This window comes from Argentina silus, assembly GCF_951799395.1.
Source record: "Argentina silus genome assembly, chromosome: 10".
NCBI classification, from domain to species: Eukaryota; Metazoa; Chordata; class Actinopteri; order Argentiniformes; family Argentinidae; genus Argentina; species Argentina silus.
Genome location: NC_139664.1, coordinates 351,298 through 370,874, shown reverse-complemented (window position 1 = coordinate 370,874; position 19,577 = coordinate 351,298). Strand labels below are relative to the sequence as shown.

The following is a 19,577-nucleotide window of genomic DNA, read 5'->3' as shown; positions in this document are numbered from 1 at the left end:
TGGGGTAAAAAAAAAAGAAATAGAAAAAGAATTACACACGAAAAACATTTCTGGTAGTCTAATTTTTATTTAAGATATATTTACAGTGTTAAAGACAAAGAAAATTTACTTGTTAAGACGTGCTGATTCAAATTCTGCTGTGTGTATGGTAACCATAGCAATGAGCGACACTAACGATTCAGGAATTCCGGTAGATCCGCCCCCTCCCCTTTGGCCTCATGTCTGCATCATCTTAGTGTAATCATATTATACAGTCACCATCGTCATCGTCCACATGGGGAGCCCAAACCAACCCCATGCCCATCCCCAGGCCACCAGCCAGCTGTGAGGGGCAGGGACACTGTGCTGCTAGGACAGAAGTCAGGAGTGCATGCTTGGATTGTGGTGCTGGGTGGCCAGATCTCGGGCAGGCAGGCAGGGAGTAGAAGAACGGACCTATCTGCCACAGGTAGAAAGAATAGAGAGAGGTCGACAGAGGTGCACAGTGATTTGGTCCCAGAAGCACAGGCCACCAGTGAGGGGCGGAAGGACCTCCTGAAGTGCGAGTCCCTTTTAAGCGACAGAAAAAGGCCCAGTTCCAAACCAACCCCTAGCCCTTACCACTACGCACCTCTTGGTAATCAATAGGTGTCAATCGTGTGTGTGTGTGTGTGTGTGTGCGCGCCACATTTCTTCTACCTTCCAGTCCCTTCAGTTCAAAGCAGCACTAAGAAATACCAGCGCTACGGGTCAGTTTGGCGCTAGGCTATAAAGTGAGGAAGGAAACCATAAAAGGAAATTAGCGTGTCTCAGCTCTTGTTGAGGCTCCAGAGGGGGTCCAGGCTGCTGAGGGGGTCGTCGCCCCCCTCCTCGCGGGGCCCCTGGAGACCCTGGCCCTCTGCCGGCTGCAGAAAGCTCTGCTTGGTGACCCGATGCTTCCCCTTACCGCCCCCACCCTCCATGGAGAAGGCCTCGGGCGTCAGAGAGGCCAACAGCTCCAGAGAGGAAGGGGCCGGGGCTGAGAGGGAAGGGGCGGCATCGGGGGCGGGGTCTGGGGGGTCCATGTGGTTGTTGGTTGTCGGGGGAGACGAAGGGGTTGGAGCATCCACGCCATTGGCCGGTGGGGACTGGACCTTCGCAGGGGAGGAGGAGGGGGAGAAGAGTGGCTGAGGCTCACTGGAAGGTGAGGGGTCCTGGGGGGGTGCAGTGGCTGGCTCTGGCGCCCCCTGGAGGGGTAGGTCGGTCGGGACAGCGAAGACATGGTCCTCCGCACCAGAGGGGGCGCCTTCGAGGCCGGGATCCATGGCTGGATCGGTGGCGCTGGGAGGCCTGATGCTGAGTTTGGCGATTGTGGCCTGGATGGAGCTGATGGGCATGTCTCCGCCAAGAACGATGTCTAACTGGGACTCCTGCCGTGAGTAAGGCTAGAGAGGAGGGGAGGGGGGAGGGCAGGGGAGGGGAGGGCAGTCGGAGAGGACGGCCGTCAAACAGGAAGAGAGACAATGGCGCAGTACATTGTAAACAGAGATTTAAAGACAGATGGTAGATGTTATACCTGATCTGACCACGAACCCAGCACTCCCTTTACCAGAACCAGGCATGCACAAAGTAGATGGGTAAAACATTAGACCCCAACCAACCACACAAACATTACACCCAACCAACCCAAAAGACACCCAGAGAAGAGTTTCCCTGAAAGCCTTGTAGTACTAAGATCATCACTGTATGATATATAGCCCAGACTTTGCCAAATGATAGCTTTGACCTGACTATGTGCTGCTAGCCTAAGCCATTTCAGTGACAGATGTTGGGCAAACCTTGGTGGCTGCATTGTTGGTGGTCTTGCTGCAGGGGGCGGTAGTGATGCCATGGCGCTGAAGGACCTGCTCAGCGTGTTTCAGAACCGTCTCGTAACAGAACTTCAGATGCAGCTGTGGAAACACAAGGCAACCAATGAGAGGGAGGAAACTTTATTAAAAAATAAATAATAATAAATAAAAAAGGTCAAATTCATGCATCTGCCTTCCATCAGTGTGTGCCATTTAAATGGAGAGTCTGACTTAGTGAAACACTGTGTGTGTGTGTCACCTTCTCTTGCAGCATGTTCTTCCTCTGCTGCCTCATCTTCTTCACCAGCAGAGGCAGATCAGGAATGCCATTACCTGCCTCCAGCTCCTGCACTGCTGCGTACAGCAGACAGAGGGCGCCAGTACGCCCGACACCAGAGCTGAGAGACAAAGGGAAGAGCAAGATTAATGACCCGAGTCGCACACTGAAACCTTTCACATATATTTTGGTACGGGTACCCACACCATAGTACGCGCACACACAGGCACTCACGCACGGTTGACACATTCCAACAACCCTGACCCCAACAGACAACAAACAAAACAGGCTTACCTGCAGTGAACTACAATTGGTGTGTGTAAGGGCCTCTGGTGCAGGTAGTGTCCATGAACCTCCTGGATGAAGCGGATGAGGTTGCTCTTGCTGTCAGGAAGACTCCTGCTCAGAGAGAGGGTGAGGGTTAGGGTGAAAGGAGGCAGAGTTAGCTGGTTGTTGAGTCCCATAGCTGCTCACAGCTCGGACGAGAAAGCTGTGAATTGTGGATGTATAAGATAAGGTGTATCTCAACATTCTACTATGGCTTCTTCTACTCTGTGTAAATCATGGCCTTGCTGTAAAGGAGACTCTGTGTGTGCGCATGTGTGTCTGTGTCCATGCCTCTGTGTGTGTGTGTCTATGCCTGTGTGTGTGTGTGTGTGCGTGTGTACTCACATCTCAGGCCAGGAGGTGAACTGCAAATGGATGACGGTGCGTTTGAGGCTCTGGTCGTGGTACTGGAGACCAATCATACGCTCCACGTGGGTGGGCGTGGTCTTCTGTGTGGTCAGGGTGAGCGTGATTGGTCCCTGGGTAAGCTGCTGGCCACGCTCCGTTGGAAAATACCGCATCACTTTCCCCTATGAAACCATGACAACTTCATCTACAATATATATATTTAACCCTAACCCTATGAAACCATGACAACTTAATCTACAATTTTTTTTTTTTTTTTTTTAAATCAACTGACAGTCCTAGTATCATCATTTAAGACAAAGCTTCAATCTTGCATGATCTATCGATGGACAAGCTGTTTTTCCACACTTTTCTGTCAATAGCTAGTTAGCTGGCAATAATAATAATAATAATAATAGCTAATAATGTGGACAAACGGCCAGAATAAATCAAACATCTGTTTGTGTTTTCTTTTCACAACTTGTTTTCAAATCAAATTTAAAGTGAGCTCATTAAGATTCTGCATTTGCTTTCCTGTCTTGGAAGAAACAAGTGGTATACCGTAATAAGTAATAATACTGCAATAAGACTATGAATATCCTTTATGAATATCCTTTATGAATAACCTTTATGAATAACCTTTATGAATATCCTTTGTGAATACAGAGTGCCACATTTACGGCCCCTGGGTGTACGTTCTCTTACGTACCTTGTCGAGCTCTTGCTCCGTCACCAGCATGACGATCAACGACACCTTCTGCTCGTACACCATGAGCCAGAAGTCCGCCGCCGTGCCCGTGAGCGGCGCCTGCGTGGCGATGAGGCGCGGGCAGTAGGGCGACAGCTCCTCCACGTAGCTGGCGTTGATGTAGTCGTCTTTGCCCGACCGCAACACCACGCGGTTGACGTCGTACGGCATGACGTCCTGGTGGCGGTTCTTCATGGTGTAACAGCGGGCGATGGCGATGGACAGCTGGCGGGTGTCTTTCTCCTGCTGCTCCTGGAGCTCCTTCCAGCGGGCGTCCAGCACCGAGAGGCCCCCCTCGTCCATAGACGGCCGCTCCAGGGTCTCCACGGCCGCCCGGAAGCGCTCCAGCTCGCCGCAGAGGCTGGCGACGCGCCCTGGGGCCTGGTAGGGGTCGCCCTGGATGAGCCGCACGCCCTGGGTGCTCTTCTTGCGTCGCTCCCCGTCCTGTGGGTCTGCTTTGGTGGGTTGGAGGACGTTGGCGGGTGCCTTGGGGCCTCCTGGCTGGCTCTCCGGGCTGGAGGAGAGAAGGTCGTCCGTGCTGGAGTTCTGGCGCTGGAATAGGGAGGTTGAGGGGGAGGAGGAGGGGGAGGGGAGAGGAGGGGGACCCCCGGCGCCTCCTGGTGTGGGGGCCGGGGAGGGCCTCTGGGGGGCCAGGCCGAGGGAGGACGGGCCAGGGGAAGGAGAGGGGGATGGCGAGGGGGAGGGAGGGATGGCGTTGGGCGATGGGGCCATTGGAGGAGGTCCAGACTGGGGTGGGATCATGTGCTGGGGAGGGCCCCCCGGCGGACCCCCTGGGGGGGCCATGGAAGTGGGCTGTGGTGGGGCTCCGGGAGGGACATTCGCCCCTGGAGGGGAGGGGTACATGGTGGCAGCTGGGGGCTGCTGTGCATGGGTCATGGGGAGGGGAGCCTGTGGTTGTTGGGTGGCTACAGGCTGGGGAGCCAGGGGCTGTTGGGGCATCATAGGGGCCCCCCCTGGGTAGCACACAGCCCCTGGGTGGGGTGGCTGGGACTGGGTGGGCATCCGCATGGGCTGCTGGGGCAGGTGTGGCTGGGCAGGGTGGGGCATAGCGGGCTGACTGGGGTGGGGGTGGCGCTGGGGTGAAAGGGCATTGGGGGGCATCTGGGGCAGGTGAGCCGGAGGTACATGGTGGGGCTGTGAGACTGGGGGCATTTGTTGGTGAAGGTTAGGGGGCATGGGCTGGCTGGTCGGGGGCATCTGCTGCTGCTGCTGAGGGCCAGGGGGCATTTGCGGTTGGCATTGGGGCATTTGCTGATGAGGGTGGCGAGGGGGCATTTGCTGGGCGTTGGGGTGCATCTGCTGCTGATGCGGTGGCAGCATCTGCGGGTGAGGGTGCCTCGGGGGAATGTGTTGGTTGGCAGGGTGCATGTAGGGCTGGGAAACAGGGGGCATGGGTTGGGAGGTGGGGGGCATGTGCGGGTGGGGCATCTGGCCCTGGGGTCCCCTTGGCATGGAGCCAGGCATCATATGGGGGGGCTGTTGTTGGGGCAGGTATCCCTGTTGAGGCTGGTAGCCCTGGGGCATCTGGGGCTGTGGTTGGTAGCCATGTGGGGGCTGGGGCTGGCCAGGAAACGGCTGCTGATACTGGGGTGGCATGAGTGGCCTGGGCTGGTGGGGGGGCATGCTGTACTGTGGGTACCCCGGCTGGACATGGTGAGGCGGCCGTGGTCCGGGCAGAGCCCTGGGGTTGGGCTGGTAACTTGGGGGCTGCTGCTGCTGTTGCCCCCCTGGGGGGTGGGGGTACTGTTGATGGAGGACCTGTGGATGCCCTTGCATCGGCACCCCGGGCTGGGGCATGTACTGGGGATGGTAGGGGGGCACCGCGTAGCCGGCGGACACGGTGGGCTGCACAGGGTGGCGCGGGGCAGGGCTGTAACTCGGGATGGGGGTCTGGATACTATCCACAGTGGTGGTGGAGGGGCGGACAGGGACGGGGGCCACACCTCCCGGTTGAGGGGCTTGAGGCAGGGGTGGGCCGTAGCCCGAGGCAGGAGGCTGGTGTGGCATCTGAGGGTGGGGTCCATGTGGGAAACCCTGGGTAGGGAGTGGGCCGGGGTACTGGGGTATTCTGGAGAGGATTTCCGGCTGGGGCAGATTAGGGGGGAACCGGGGGGCATAAAGGGGCGCCCCGGGGGCAGCGGGCCAGGGTAGGGAGTTGGCACCGGGCGGGAGGTAGGCCTCCGGGCCGGGCAGGCGGGCGGAGGTGGGGAGGTCTGGAGGGAGGCTGCGGAGCTCCTCGGGCAGGTCCCCTCCCAGGCTGAGGATGGCAGCGTTGATCTGGGCCAGCTCTGCATCCTCCAGGCTGGAGCAGGCAGAGTCCACGTCTGAGCCTTTATTCTGCAGGGAGGGCTTGGCTGCAGTGGGCCGCGGAGGGGGCTTCTTCTGGGTCTCCCTGAGGGGGTGGAGGGACACAGTGAGAGGGTTTAAGGACAGGATTTAATCTCTCTTGAAAAAGAAATGATCTCGATGAGACTAACATGGACAAATAAAGATTCAATAAAAAAAGGAGGTGTGTGTTTCCCTGCCAGAGAATAAAGTCTCTAGCCCCCCTTTGTTCTCTAGCCCCCCTTTGTTCTCTAGCCCATCAATCCTCTCTTTTCCTCTCCAGCCCACCCAGCCAATCCCTCCCTCCCTCCCTTTATGCCCTCCGGGGTTCACCCCTAACCTGCCCCAGACGGAAATCCTGGCCAGAATACCCCAGTACCCCGGCCCCCTCCCTCACCTGTCCAGTACAGCCTTCCTCTCCTCCTCCCTGCTCCGGCACAAGGCCGTGGCTCTCTCCAGCAGCCGTGAGGCCTTGGCCTCCAGGTCCTCGTAGAACTCCTTCCCCTCCTGGGACTTCTTCATCAGGTCCTCGTACGCCTCGTACGACGCCACCAGCGTCTGCACCGTGCTGTTCCACCTGAGAGAGGGATGGAGAGAGGGATGGAGAGAGAGGAGGGAAGGAGGAAGGGAAGAGAGAGAGTGGAATGGTAAGACTTCAGGAAATAATGATCCTTTCCCTCCAAAATACTGACTTGCACTTCTACATTCCGAGTCCGATTTCAATCTCATCGCACTGCTCAACCATAGGGAGAGCCAATGAGGGTTCAAATTGGAACCAGGTCAACATCCTTGCCAATCCTGTGGCCCACTTGTACTGGTGTTACACTCAAACCATCCCCCCCCCCCCCACGGTCCCTTCGCTTACTTGTGCTCCGTCTCAGTGAGGCCCTTCCTGACAGAGGCGTACTGCACGTTGGCCTCGGTCAGGGCCTTCAGGATGTTTTCCTGGGCGGACATGTTCTGATCGATGTAAACCTTCACCTGCTCGTACTTCTTCAGCTGCTCCTCAAACAACCTCTGGAGGGAGGGAGGGAGGGAGGGAGGGAAGAAATGAAGGAGAGAACAACGTTTCAACTCACGTCCATTCAATGCCCGATTTGGTTTGCTTCCATTTTGGTGGCTCACCAGGTATTAAAGGGATAGTTCACCCAGTCATCGGTTGGGCTTACGTAGCTAAAGGATATGATTTGTGGCCACTTTAAATGGATTAATTCAGGCAATGCTAAATGATATGCTATTGAGTCCTGTTGTTTTGGGGCTGTCGTGGGCCTATATATGCCATTTAGCTGACGCTTTTATCCAAAGCGACTTACATTGCAGTGAGTTCATACATTTCAGTATATATGGTCCCAGCAGGAATCAAACCCACAACCTAAGCGCTGTTAGCGCCATGCTCTACCAACTGAGCCACAGAGTGCCTCTGATGCTAACGTTAGCCGTTAGCCTGTACCTTCATGTCGGCCCGTTCTGTGGTGACCAGGGCGGAGGTGATGTCGTCTTGCTGGATCAGGTCCCGTAGCTGCTTCTCCAGAGAGCTCCTCTGGTCCCTCATCTCCTGCACCTTCCCCAGGATCCTCTTCATACACTGCAGCCCCGCCACTTCCTCTGTGAGAACAAAATTACTGGGTTTTTTATGTCTATGAGTCACAATGCATTTCTGTTTTGAAATGTTGCAGTATCTGTGCAGTACATAAGTGCCCACATACACTCAATCATGTTACATTTACATTTATGGCATTTAGCAGACGCCTTTATCCAAAGCGACTTACAACAAATACATTTGTTTCAGCAAGTGAATCATCTATCCATCAGTCATCATAAGATAAAGTCATCAATGCTCAGACCAGGGGCCATTGGCAGTCACAATGCTAGAAGAAGGATTTTTTTCTTTTTTTAACAGGAGAGAAACTTGTAGCCTGAAGAGACGGGCCTTCAATCTACGGCGGAATGTTCTACTCTCACAACAACGGCTATAGTCTCCTTTCCCTCGAACTCACACACACACACACACACACACACACACACACACACACACACACACACCTTCATTGAGCTGGGGCCTGGGCAGGGCCTCCCTCAGACTATCCAGCGGGCCCCCTAGAAGCCTGAGGTTACTGATGTGCAGGTTCATGGCCCTGTGCAGCTCCGTGTTGGTGAAGCTGGCCTTCTCGTGGGCCTCCATGTACTTCTCCAGGTCCCTGCGCAGCTCTGCCAGAGCCTGGGCCTGGGCCTGGGGGTGCAGCTCCGCCGTGGGGCCCACCGCCTCCTGCAGGGCGAGGATCCCAGCCGCGTCCTCGTCCAGCACGTCTCTGATCTCCCTCAGGGAGACCTCCACGTCAGTGAACACGCCAGACAGGACTGAGGGAGAGATGTTTACATTAACACCTTATAAAGATGTACCTGTGTGTGTGTGTGTGTGTGTGTGTGTGTAGCCAGTATGCCAGTGGAAGCTGTGCATGTGTGTGTAATTATTGTGTGCACATGAAACCAGTGGAGTCTATGTGGTGTTTAACGAGCAACAACACTTTGATTGGCTACAAGATGTAGCATCATCATTTATGCATTTTTGGTGAATAAAGTCACCCTTGGCAATCTGGAGTGTTGACAGTTTGGGCGACTTTATTGACCCTCTGCACTGAATGAGTTCAGTTTCACCTGCCGACCTGCACCTCACCTCACCAAACTACTGTATGGTGCATTTTCTTGTTTTTTTTTTTTTGTACAAAGAAGTATGCCACAGTCACTGACCCTGCATGGACTGGATGAGGCTCTTGACCGTGTCAGGTCGAACACTGAGAGCTGCACACTTCTCCATCAGCACAGGGGGGATGTGGCTGTACATGTCGAGGTTATCCACCGAGTCTGGCTCCAGGCCAAGAGAGTCCATAAACTGCCTGTTTTAACACACATTAACACACATTAACACACATGTAAACAGACCTATTGGTGACGACAAACGATGCCCTTAGCCTGCCGATCCAGGGTCAATGTTAATCTTTATTGGTAGTAATGCAGACAAGGGCCTGATGTTCGGGAGAGTTGTTGGCACACAGACATACAACCCCTATTACTCACTCTAGAGTCTCGTTCTTGCTGTCAATCTTGGCCATGATGTCCCGAAGCAACTTGGCCTTCTCTTCACTGCAGGAGAGGGAAGGAGGGAAGGGAGATGGAGGTCAGATATCAACATGACATTATCGTCTTTATGATACACTTGGTGCCAACATGGCGACAGTTTGTAGAACTCTGCATCTTTTGGCTCTGATATGAATAAGTGGACATTGCCCCCAAGACATATACTAGTATTGCTATAAGAACGCTAATGTCATGACACACTTGGTGCAAACATGGCAGACAGGACATGAATAAGTGGACATTGCCCCCCTACCTGTAGAGAGAGGAGGCCTCGTGGGCAGCCATGGGCACCAGCTTGGCAAACAGGTCTGGACCTGTGACACTGGGGTCGGTGGGGTTGACGGGCAAGGCCTTCACCAGGGGAGCACCTACGGTGGGTGGAGAGGGAGACGCAATGAAAAAGCTGTGCCTGTGTGTGTGTGTGTGTGTATGGTCAACATGTGAGTTTACCTTTGACAGAAGCAAGTGTGTGTGTGTGTGTGTGTGTGTGTGTGTGTGCATGCACATACATGTGTGACAGTGGGGTTAGAGGCAGCGGTCCAGGTGTGATTCTACCTTTGACAGAAGCGAGTGTCTCCAGAGAGGGAATTGTCTCATGGTAGATGAAGTCGTTGTCTTTCTTGGCAGAGTTGAACCTGCGGGAGACGTGAGTCGAGGTGATGAGTGTGTGAGAACAACTACATCTGTTACACACTTAAATCGTCAGGGTCAGGGTCAGGGGTCAGGGTTAGAGTACGGGTCAGGGACAGGGTTAGGGTCAAGGTTAGAGTCAGGGTCAGGGTCAGGGTTAAGGTCAGGGTACAGGTCAGGGTACGGGTTAGGGTACGGGTTAGGGTTAGGGTCAGGGTACGGGTCAGGGTACGGGTTAGAGTCAGAGTCAGGGTACGGGTCAGGGTCAGGGTCGAAGCGAACGTACAGTGAGAGACATAGCTACTTACTTTCCCCCGATGACGTCCATTGTGAATCTCAAGGCGTCCTGCACACTGTCTGGCTGTCCCTGCTCAAGACAGGAAGACAGAGAGTAAAGAGAAGAGAGGGGAGAACAAGGACAGAAGGAAATAAAGGATAAATCCACTGTGGTAAGCATGCAAACAGACACTTTGTTTAGGGTGAGGGTGAGGGTTCTGTAGTTAGATCGGGAGGTCACTATACCTTAGCCAACTTGATGGCTTCGTTCAGTTTGTCCAAGGAGCTCTGCAGGTAAGCCAACTGTTGCAAAGAGAAAACACACAGGATTAGAACACACAGTGGAGATGATTAGGAGATCAAATAAAAACTAAATTAAGGGGGGAGGAGGAGAAGAAGAAAGGGTCGGGGAGGTGGGGTTGTCTTACCCGCTCTCCATATTTCTGCTGCTCCTCTGCCTGCTTCCCCATGTGCAGCTGTGGAGGAAGAACAACAAACCCCAAAAAAAGGTAGAACGAAAAAAAAGAAAGAAAGAATTAATGAAGGGTCATTAAACATCAGAGCACATCCAAGATGTTGAAAACCCCTTCCTTTTCAGCAACACAAACGCTCACTGACACGATCCCAGTTCTCTCTCTCCCCCTCTCTCCCCCCCTCTCTCTCTCCCCCCCTCACACACTCACATGGGCGATAGCAGCAAAGTAGTAGATCTTCATTTGCACCAGTTTCTTCCAGTCCTTCTGGATCTTGCCCAGCATGGAGGCCGTGTCTGAGTTCTCCAGAGCCCTGCAAGCCTCCTTGTAGTAATCCACCACCTGAACAGGGTCACCAAACGCAGGGTCAGACACATGCAACTCTCAAACTGACGTACAGAGTTATACGTTGTTATACACAGACGCTTTATCTGCTATGTTGTTGTTTCTTTTTGTTTTTAAATATGATTTTATGGCATTTCTGCTTTATTGGGATAGAGACAGTAGAGACTGACAGGAAGGATGGGAGAGAGAGAGGAGGGATGACATGCAAGACGTGTCGAGGGTCGGAATGGAACCAGGAACCTTGCGATTATGTGGTATGGGTATTAGTGTGCTACGCCCCCATGTTGTTGTTCCTTAGCAACTGTCCGGTAGAACCATATGTCTCCTTCTGAGAAGTAACAGAACTAACGTAGTGAGGTGAGGGTTTACCTGAGAAGTAACAGAACTAACGTAGTGAGGTGAGGGTTTACCTGAGAAGTAACAGAACTAACGTAGTGAGGTGAGGGTTTACCTGAGAAGTAACAGAACTAACGTAGTGAGGTGAGGGTTTACCTGAGAAGTAACAGAACTAACGTAGTGAGGTGAGGGTTTACCTGAGAAGTAACAGAACTAACATAGTAAGGTGAGGGTTTACCTGAGAAGTAACAGAACTAACGTAGTGAGGTGAGGGTTTACCTGAGAAGTAACAGAACTAACGTAGTGAGGTGAGGGTTTACCTGAGAAGTAACAGAACTAACGTAGTAAGGTGAGGGTTTACCTGAGAAGTAACAGAACTAACGTAGTGAGGTGAGGGTTTACCTGAGAAGTAACAGAACTAACGTAGTGAGGTGAGGGTTTACCTGAGAAGTAACAGAACTAACGTAGTAAGGTGAGGGTTTACCTGAGAAGTAACAGAACTAACGTAGTGAGGTGAGGGTTTACCTGAGAAGTAACAGAACTAACGTAGTAAGGTGAGGGTTTACCTGAGAAGTAACAGAACTAACGTAGTAAGGTGAGGGTTTACCTGAGAAGTAACAGAACTAACGTAGTAAGGTGAGGGTTTACCTGAGAAGTAACAGAACTAACGTAGTAAGGTGAGGGTTTACCTGAGCGCTGATTCGGGCAACGAGGAAACTCTTCCTGTTGTCCAGCATGGACTTCTCCAGGAGACATTCCTGAGCCTGGCCCTGTGGAACCCAAAGGAAAACCATGAAGTGTGTGTGTGTGTGTGTGTGAGAGAGCGTGTGTGTGTGTGTGTGTGTGTGAGAGAGAGAGAGATCATGTGAGAGCATGTGTGTTCATAAGTATGAGTGTGTGTGTGTGTGTATGTGTGTGTGTGTGTGTGTGTGTGTGTGAGAGAGAGAGAGATCATGTGTGTTCATGAGTGTGTGTGTGTGTGTGTACACGTGTATGGATGTATGTGCAGGCGCGTGTGTGTGTGCGTGTGCGTATGTCTGATGGTTACCAGCATGAGGTTGATGTTCAGGTTAAGGATCTGGTGACTCATGTCCACACTGTAGTTGTGGCTGAAGTGATCCCTCAGGTAGGAGAAGGCCCCGGCTGAGCACTGGAAGTGGGTGCAGGACACCTTCATCCCCTACAGAGAGACATCGACAGGGGGTGTAGGGAGAACGAAGCATGGGAGGGAGGAGAGAGAGAGAGAGAGAGAGAGACAGACACACACACACACACACACACACACACACACACACACACACACACACACACACACACACACACACACACACACACACACACACACACACACACACACACACACAAAGTTTAGTTGCACTTCACAATTCAGGACAGCAACACAACAAAAATGTTGATCAGTAGAATATATAGTATAGGCCTTGGTTAGAGAAAGACAAATATATAGGGCTGTATATGTTTTTCGAGGGAGAGTAAGCCAGCGGTGCCTTTAAAGAGACTGATGCTACATAAGGAATAGGAATGTGAAGAGGAGAGAGCCAGTGTTGTCTGCTCACCTCTTCAGACACCCTGTTATCCATGGCCCCCAGCATGGAGTGGAGCGCCCCTGCAGAGGAAACAACAACAAGTGGGTCTACTTGGTGCAGGACGAGGTTTACGGTCAGTTCTGATCTGCGGTCAGTTTTGCATGTAACCAGCCAACAGTTCAACCAAGAACAAGGTAGGATACGGCTTATCCTGGATATTCTTTGGAACAACTTTTATCTTGAGGTACATTGTACAGTGTCATCACTTCATATGACTGTGTTATTACTTATTACCGTTAGGGACACATATTACAATGAACGCCACCCACCCAGGTTGTAGAGGATGCAAGCTTGCTCATAGCTGATGTCATCGTGGGTAACTGTCTTTCCAGAGAAGATCTCCGTCCTGGGTGAGAGAGATGGAACACTTGTCAGTACATTGTGTGTGTGTGTGTGTGTGTGTGTGTGTGTGTGGCAGGAAGAGTTAACAAAGGGGAGTGTGTGTACAATAAAGGTCTTGTGAGTGAGTGTTTTGTGTGTGCGCATGTCTGACGGTCACAGAGATAGCATTACTCTGTGTGTCTATGATAAAGATCTTGCGGATAGCGTGTGTGCGTGCGTCTGTGTGTGTGTGCGTGCGTGCGTCTGTGTGTGTGTGTGTGTGGTACCATGAGATGGGTACAGCTGCCTCCTGCCCAGGCCCCAGGGGCACGCGGCTCTGGAGGTAGTGCAGCTGACCAAAGTACTTCCTTAAAGTGCTGCAGCCCTCAAAGTCCCGCGTCACATTGACGGCACCCTGCCAGACGGAGAAACACAGATATAACAGGCTGCATGCAAATGTACCCGTCGTTCTGCTTGTTAATGTGGGTGTGTCTGAGGGTAAGATAGACGCTAGGGAAATTCACTTATCCGTCTATAATAATGATACTTTGAACAATGCCTATAGTTGTTTGGAAGTTGAGGGCCTAAAACATTTTTCTTTTATACAACAGTTTGTTCAGAACGAGCATTAAGATTGGCCGAGAGGTCGTTCAAAGCCGTGCTTTATTCCTATATCATATATAACATGTCACAGCCTGTGACGATGCCTACCTGTCTTAGTGTTTCCAGTTTCTTCAGCTGCTCATTGTAGTTGTCCGGATTCTCCCCATAGTTCTTCAGGATGAACTGAGGGAGGAGACACAGAGGAGGAGGAGGAGGAGGAGGAGGAGGGGGGGGGGAAAATTAGTGCACTGAACTAATCTGTTAAGTGTCTAAAGTCAAGTCTGTATCAGACCAGATTAATATTGTTCCATAACTGGGACATCTGATAACAGCAGTGTAAAAAAAATAATGTCAAATACAAACTGACAAACAGAATAACATAACAGACCAGAGACAAAGAGATGTTTTACTAAATGTCGCAGTTTTAACTGTACATTCATTCATCTCCAGGCCTGGGATGGATTTGGCCTCCTAATGACTCTGGATCTATCCCAGCATGCCCTGCTAAGGATCCATCTCCCGTCCTGATGAGACTCCCTAATGAGTCTCTCTACTTCTAGTCAGGAGGTAAACAACCCCAACCCTCCTGCTACAGACACACACAGAGACAGACAGACACACACACACACACACAGAGACAGACACACACACAGAGACAGACACACACACACACAGAGACAGACAGACACACACACAGAGACAGACAGACACACACACAGAGACAGACAGACACACACACAGAGACAGACAGACAGACACAAGCATTTAAAAACACATTTCTCTCACCAGCATATTATAATTATGCCAACCTGATAGTCACACGGCCGTAGCAATGTGCAGTGACAATGACACAGGGCTGAAACTGTCCTGACTCCTGTTACCAAACTCAAACCAAGCTAAGCTACACAATGAAACTCTGTCTATTCCTCTCCCATCCCATCCATCTCTTCCCTTTCCCTGTTCTTTTCCTCTCCATTGTTTTAATCTCTATTTGTACCTTCCAAGTTAATGTACAGTACCAGTCAAAAGTTTGGACACACCTTGCCAAGAGTGTGCAAAGCTGTCATCAAAGCAAAAGGCGGCTACTTTGAAGAATCTAAAATATAAAACATATTCTGGTTTGTTTAACACTTTTTTTGTTTACTACATAATTCCATATGTGTTCCTTCATAGTTTTGATGTCTTCAATATTAATCTATAATGTAGAAAATAATAAAAATAAAGAAAAACCATTGAATGAGAAGGTGTGTCCAAACTTGATCATAATAATAGTGAGGAGGAACTAGTGGTGGCTGGTGGAGGTAGAAATCGGAGGACGGTACTATACTCTCCCTCACTCTCAATTTGATATGTCAAATATGCTTTATCTGCATAATTGCTCATTGTAAAAATTTAGCCCAAACTATTTGTCTTAGTATCAACGTGAGAACTTCTGAAAATCTCTCTCTCCCTCCCTCTCCCTCCCTCCCTCTCTCTCCCTCTCTCCCTCTCTCTCTCTCTCTCTCTCTCTCTCTCTCTCTCTCTCTCCCTCTCTCTCTCTCTCTCTCTCTATTGATCTGGGCAGGTAGAACAATCTGGTAAGAGAGGAAGCAAGGATGGGCAAAGGTCATTTAGGAGGGGCATGAGAAAACAATCCATTAGATACTAGTGAGTGTGACACATTTATTACACAGGACATGGTCCTCTGTGGCTCAGTGGGTAGAGCATGGCGCTAACAACGCTTAGGTTGTGGGTTTGATTCCCACTGGGACCATATATACTGACATGTATGAACTCACTGCAATGTAAGTCGCTTCGGATAAAAGCATCAGCTAAATGGCATATATTCTATTCTATTATATTACATGGGTGTGTACAACATCGTCCTGTAAATACTATGTGGCCCTCAGAATGTGACCCTTATGCCTCAATGGCTCAGCTATTCTCTCATTAGGCTAATACTCAATCAGTAGGCACTCATTTCTGAATGGCCTCCTCCTTCCCCTCTCCACCTCCCTCCCTTCATACACGCAAATATACGATATTACTGAACAGCTGTCCAGTATGTCCATTGCCTGCATGTCCTATCAGGTCAGTAAACTCATAGGGGAGCAATGGGCATGAGGACGTTTTCTGAAGACTGAAGCAACTCTTGAATCTCTTCCTTCTAATAATCTCTGGGGTGGCGACTAGCGACTTCACTCGCTCTCCTAGTCTACACATCCCTTATATGTGGGTGGTAGGTAGGTAGAGCCCTGCGGAGGTCTCCTGCCCCCCTGCCCTGCTACCTCCTGAGCAAACTGCTCCAGGCAGGCGCATGTGACAATGACATCATTCATGCTTTCATCTGGCCTCCTCTGGCCTCCTCTGGCCTCCTCTGGCCTCCTCTGGCTTCCTTGGCCTCCTCTGGCCTCCTCTGGCCTCCTCTGGCTTCCTTGGCCTCCTCTGGCCTCCTCTGGCCTCCTCTGGCCTCCTCTGGCTTCCTTGGCCTCCCTGGTCCCTTCAGAGCAGAAAACAACCACTCGTATGCTGATGAGCTGCTCCGCGCCGCTCCTTTTACCAATCAACGCTGACAGCAAAAGATGTCGAGCTAATTGTTAACTTGGTAAGTTAGCCTGCTAGCTAGCTGTAAACAGCCCGGTTGTCGACTATGTTGACAGATAGCGAGCCAGCTAGCTACCTGTATCTGAAGTGAGGCTAGCTACCTGTATCTGAAGTGTGAGGCTAGCTACCTGTATCTGAAGTGAGGCTAGCTACCTGTATCTGAAGTGAGGCTAGCTACCTGTATCTGAAGTGAGGCTAGCTACCTGTATCTGAAGTGAGGCTAGCTACCTGTATCTGAAGTGAGGCTAGCTACCTGTATCTGAAGTGAGGCTAGCTACCTGTATCTGAAGTGAGGCTAGCTACCTGTATCTGAAGTGTGAGGCTAGCTACCTGTATCTGAAGTGAGGCTAGCTACCTGTATCTGAAGTGAGGCTAGCTACCTGTATCTGAAGTGTGAGGCTAGCTACCTGTATCTGAAGTGAGGCTAGCTAGCTGGTCGGATTCATGGGCTAATCAGGTTATCCAGTCTTCCGTGATCCTCGTCTAGTTGACTTCCGACCTCAGCCCTCCCCGCTGCCCCGCTCCGCTCCCCTCCCCGCTGCCCCGCTCCGCTCCCCACCCCGCTGCCCTGCTGCCCCGCTCCGCTCCCCACCCCGCTCGGCTCCGCTCCGCTCCCCTCCCCGCTGCCCTGCTGCTCCGCTCCCCACCCCGCTGCCCCGCTCCGCTCCCCTCCCCGCTGCCCTGCTGCTCCGCTCCGCTCCCCTCCCCGCTGCCCTGCTGCTCCGCTCCCCACCCCGCTGCTCCGCTCTCCGCTCCGCTCCCCTCCCCGCTCACCTGCCGCACGGACGGGCTGAACTGGAACTCCCCAGCCTCCTTCAGATCCAGCCAGATCATCGGCATACGGGGCACCGCCTCCATCGCGGTCAGCGACGACGCCGAGCCCGGACGAAAGTGACTTCTCTTCGGGTATCACCTCGGTGGTTGAAGGGCGGTGGATGTTATTGTTTTCTCCAAAATCCCCAAACTACTGTGTCACGTCCCCGTTTACACTTCTACAGGAAACTATGGATGCTGGGGACGTGACGTCAGAAGGAATGTTCCAGTGCGCAAGCGCTGCTGGGAAATGTAGTTCAACGCGACAGTTAAAACTCCAGTCATCTACGCGGGAAAAGTCCAATGATGTAAATATGTGATTTTGGTGTCATGTCAACATGTGGGTCAAGTTATAACAGATATGTCTATACAAATAGAGACACTTAAACAATTATAGGGCACTACAATGTATAATGTTACAAGTCAAATATGTGCAAAGACGTTTAAAAAAAGAAGTGGTTGTTGGAGAGGACTTGGACAGGGCTTTGCCTATGGTTGAAAACACCCTGACCAAGAAGGAAGGCCTGCGTGGTTTCTCTCTGGAGGATCCACTGGATGAGCTGGAGGGTTCACTCTCTCCCTGGGAGGTCGTCGAGGTGCCTGGATCTTTGTCCAATGCTGAATAAGAAGGAACATTTGGACGGTAATCATATTGGCCTTTGCAATAACTGTAATTTATGTCATACTCTATACAGTGCCCTGTGTAATTATTGGGAAGCATTGAAGTAGTTTCTTCTTTTGGCTCTATACTCAAACAGTAAGTATGAGGTGAAAGTATAGATTCTCAGCTTTTATTTGAGGGTATTTCTATACATATTGGTTTCACGATTTAGAAATGACAACACTTTTTATAAATAGTCCCCCTATTTCAGGGCAACAAACGTATTGTGGCAGATAAATATAATGTCCAAACTAAGCACTCATGCTTAGTATTTGGTCGCAAAGCCTTTGCATGCAATAACTGCCTGAAGTCTGAGATCCATTTGCCCCACCAGACCTTGGGTATCTTCTCTTCTCCACACCTGCAGTGACACCAATGGTGGTATGTCCGAAAAACCTTGTTAATACATATTATTACATAAATAACTTGTCAAAGTACCCTATTTTGACTCCCAACCTGCTTTACACACCAAGTATAACGATATAACACCAAGTATTCTAAATGTCAGTGTCTGACCATTCACCAACTTTAGTGGACTCGTTAGTGTGTCTACATGTGATAGAATGAGAAGTGGTGAGTGTCTTCTCTTTTCCCACAGTGCAACTGGCTACAGAGTTCAGCTGGCCGGGCTTCACAGTGGTGATGTGCAAAGACAGGACCAAGGCAGAGATGCTTCACAGGGCTTCACAGGGCTTCACAGGGCTTCACAGGGCTTCACAGTGGTGATGTGCAAAGACAGGACCAAGGCAGAGATGCTTCACAGGGCTTCACAGGGCTTCACAGGGCTTCACAGTGGTGATGTGCAAAGACAGGACCAAGGCAGAGATGCTTCACAGGGCTTCACAGGGCTTCACAGGGCTTCACAGTGGTGATGTGCAAAGACAGGACCAAGGCAGAGATGCAGCCCATGCTGGAGCTCTGTGCTCCGCTGAATGATGTATCTGAGCCGAGGAAGGCCGGTGTTCAGGTGTGGGCTGGCCGTCAGTTCACTAAGCTGGATGTGCTTCTTAAGCATGGCGACGCCTTTGGCTGCTGCATTCTGAGTCACGATGGGAGGAAGGGTGTTAATGGCATTGACGATAAGCCAATCCCCATCAGGCATGTCACCTCACCCTTCAATGGCCGGAAGTGCCCCAGCCTTCTCCACAAGCCCAAAGTGTTCTTCATTCAGGCATGTCGGGGTAGCAAACCGATGCTTGCAGCGAAGGCTGATTCGGGGGAGAGTGGGTGAGTGGGTCTAAGATTAGAGTGATGTGTATTTTATGTTCCTCAGAACAATAAATTGATAAAATAAAATGTTTTCAAAGTTTGGGTCAATTCGATTTCAATTCAGAAAGTGATTTGAATGTATAATAAAGAAATATAAAAAAAAACTTGTTTTAAAAAGCTTCTCATTTTCAGTTTATTGAGAAATCATTGAAAACAATCGCCCTATTTGCTATCATTGCATTGTAATTTAAATATACTTCCTTTATATGCCATTTAGCTGACGCTTTTATCCTAAGCGTCTTACATTGCAGTGAGTGCATACATTTCAGTCTATATACTTCCTGGATGGTAAAAATAGGCTGAGGCTGAGGTGGGGGCTGTGACTCCCTTATGCCATGTTAGTGGTTCTCATGGTTGGGATGAGGGCTGTGACTCCATCTTATGTCATGTTAGTGGTTCTCATGGTTGGGATGAGGACTGTGACTCCATCTTATGCCATGTTAGTGGTTCTCATGGTGGGTATGAGGGCTGTGACTCCATCTTATGTCATGTTAGTGGTTCTCATGGTTGGGATGAGGACTGTGACTCCATCTTATGTCATGTTAGTGGTTCTCATGGTGGGTCTGAGGGCTGATGGTTGGGATGAGGACTGTGACTCCATCTTATGTCATGTTAGTGGTTCTCATGGTTGGGATGAGGACTGTGACTCCATCTTATGTCATGTTCGTGGTTCTCAT

The 19,577-nt window shown here is 51.0% G+C and overlaps 1 protein-coding gene across 2 annotated transcripts; it reads right to left on the bottom strand.

Moving 5' to 3' along the window:
- Positions 1 to 47: 47 nt before the first annotated feature.
- Positions 48 to 17,602, bottom strand: ptpn23a (protein tyrosine phosphatase, non-receptor type 23, a). Of its 2 annotated transcripts, none has more exons than XM_083678418.1 (25): positions 16,932 to 17,602; positions 13,683 to 13,757; positions 13,259 to 13,386; positions 12,920 to 12,996; positions 12,621 to 12,670; positions 12,095 to 12,226; positions 11,736 to 11,816; positions 10,576 to 10,707; positions 10,321 to 10,368; positions 10,139 to 10,195; positions 9,925 to 9,986; positions 9,542 to 9,621; positions 9,240 to 9,354; positions 8,927 to 8,992; positions 8,600 to 8,745; positions 7,895 to 8,209; positions 7,302 to 7,456; positions 6,717 to 6,868; positions 6,249 to 6,428; positions 3,467 to 5,918; positions 2,758 to 2,942; positions 2,380 to 2,484; positions 2,068 to 2,206; positions 1,797 to 1,910; positions 48 to 1,403 (listed from the first exon to the last, which is right to left on the bottom strand). In XM_083678418.1, exons 1-25 carry the CDS (start codon positions 17,013 to 17,015, stop codon positions 789 to 791), a joined length of 5,745 nt encoding a protein of 1,914 aa, XP_083534544.1. In that variant the 5' UTR covers positions 17,016 to 17,602; the 3' UTR covers positions 48 to 788. The 2 variants fall into 2 exon arrangements, with proteins under 2 accessions (XP_083534544.1, XP_083534545.1); XM_083678419.1 differs by having other exon boundaries at positions 9,925 to 9,983.
- Between the last annotated feature and the right edge of the window lie 1,975 nt (positions 17,603 to 19,577).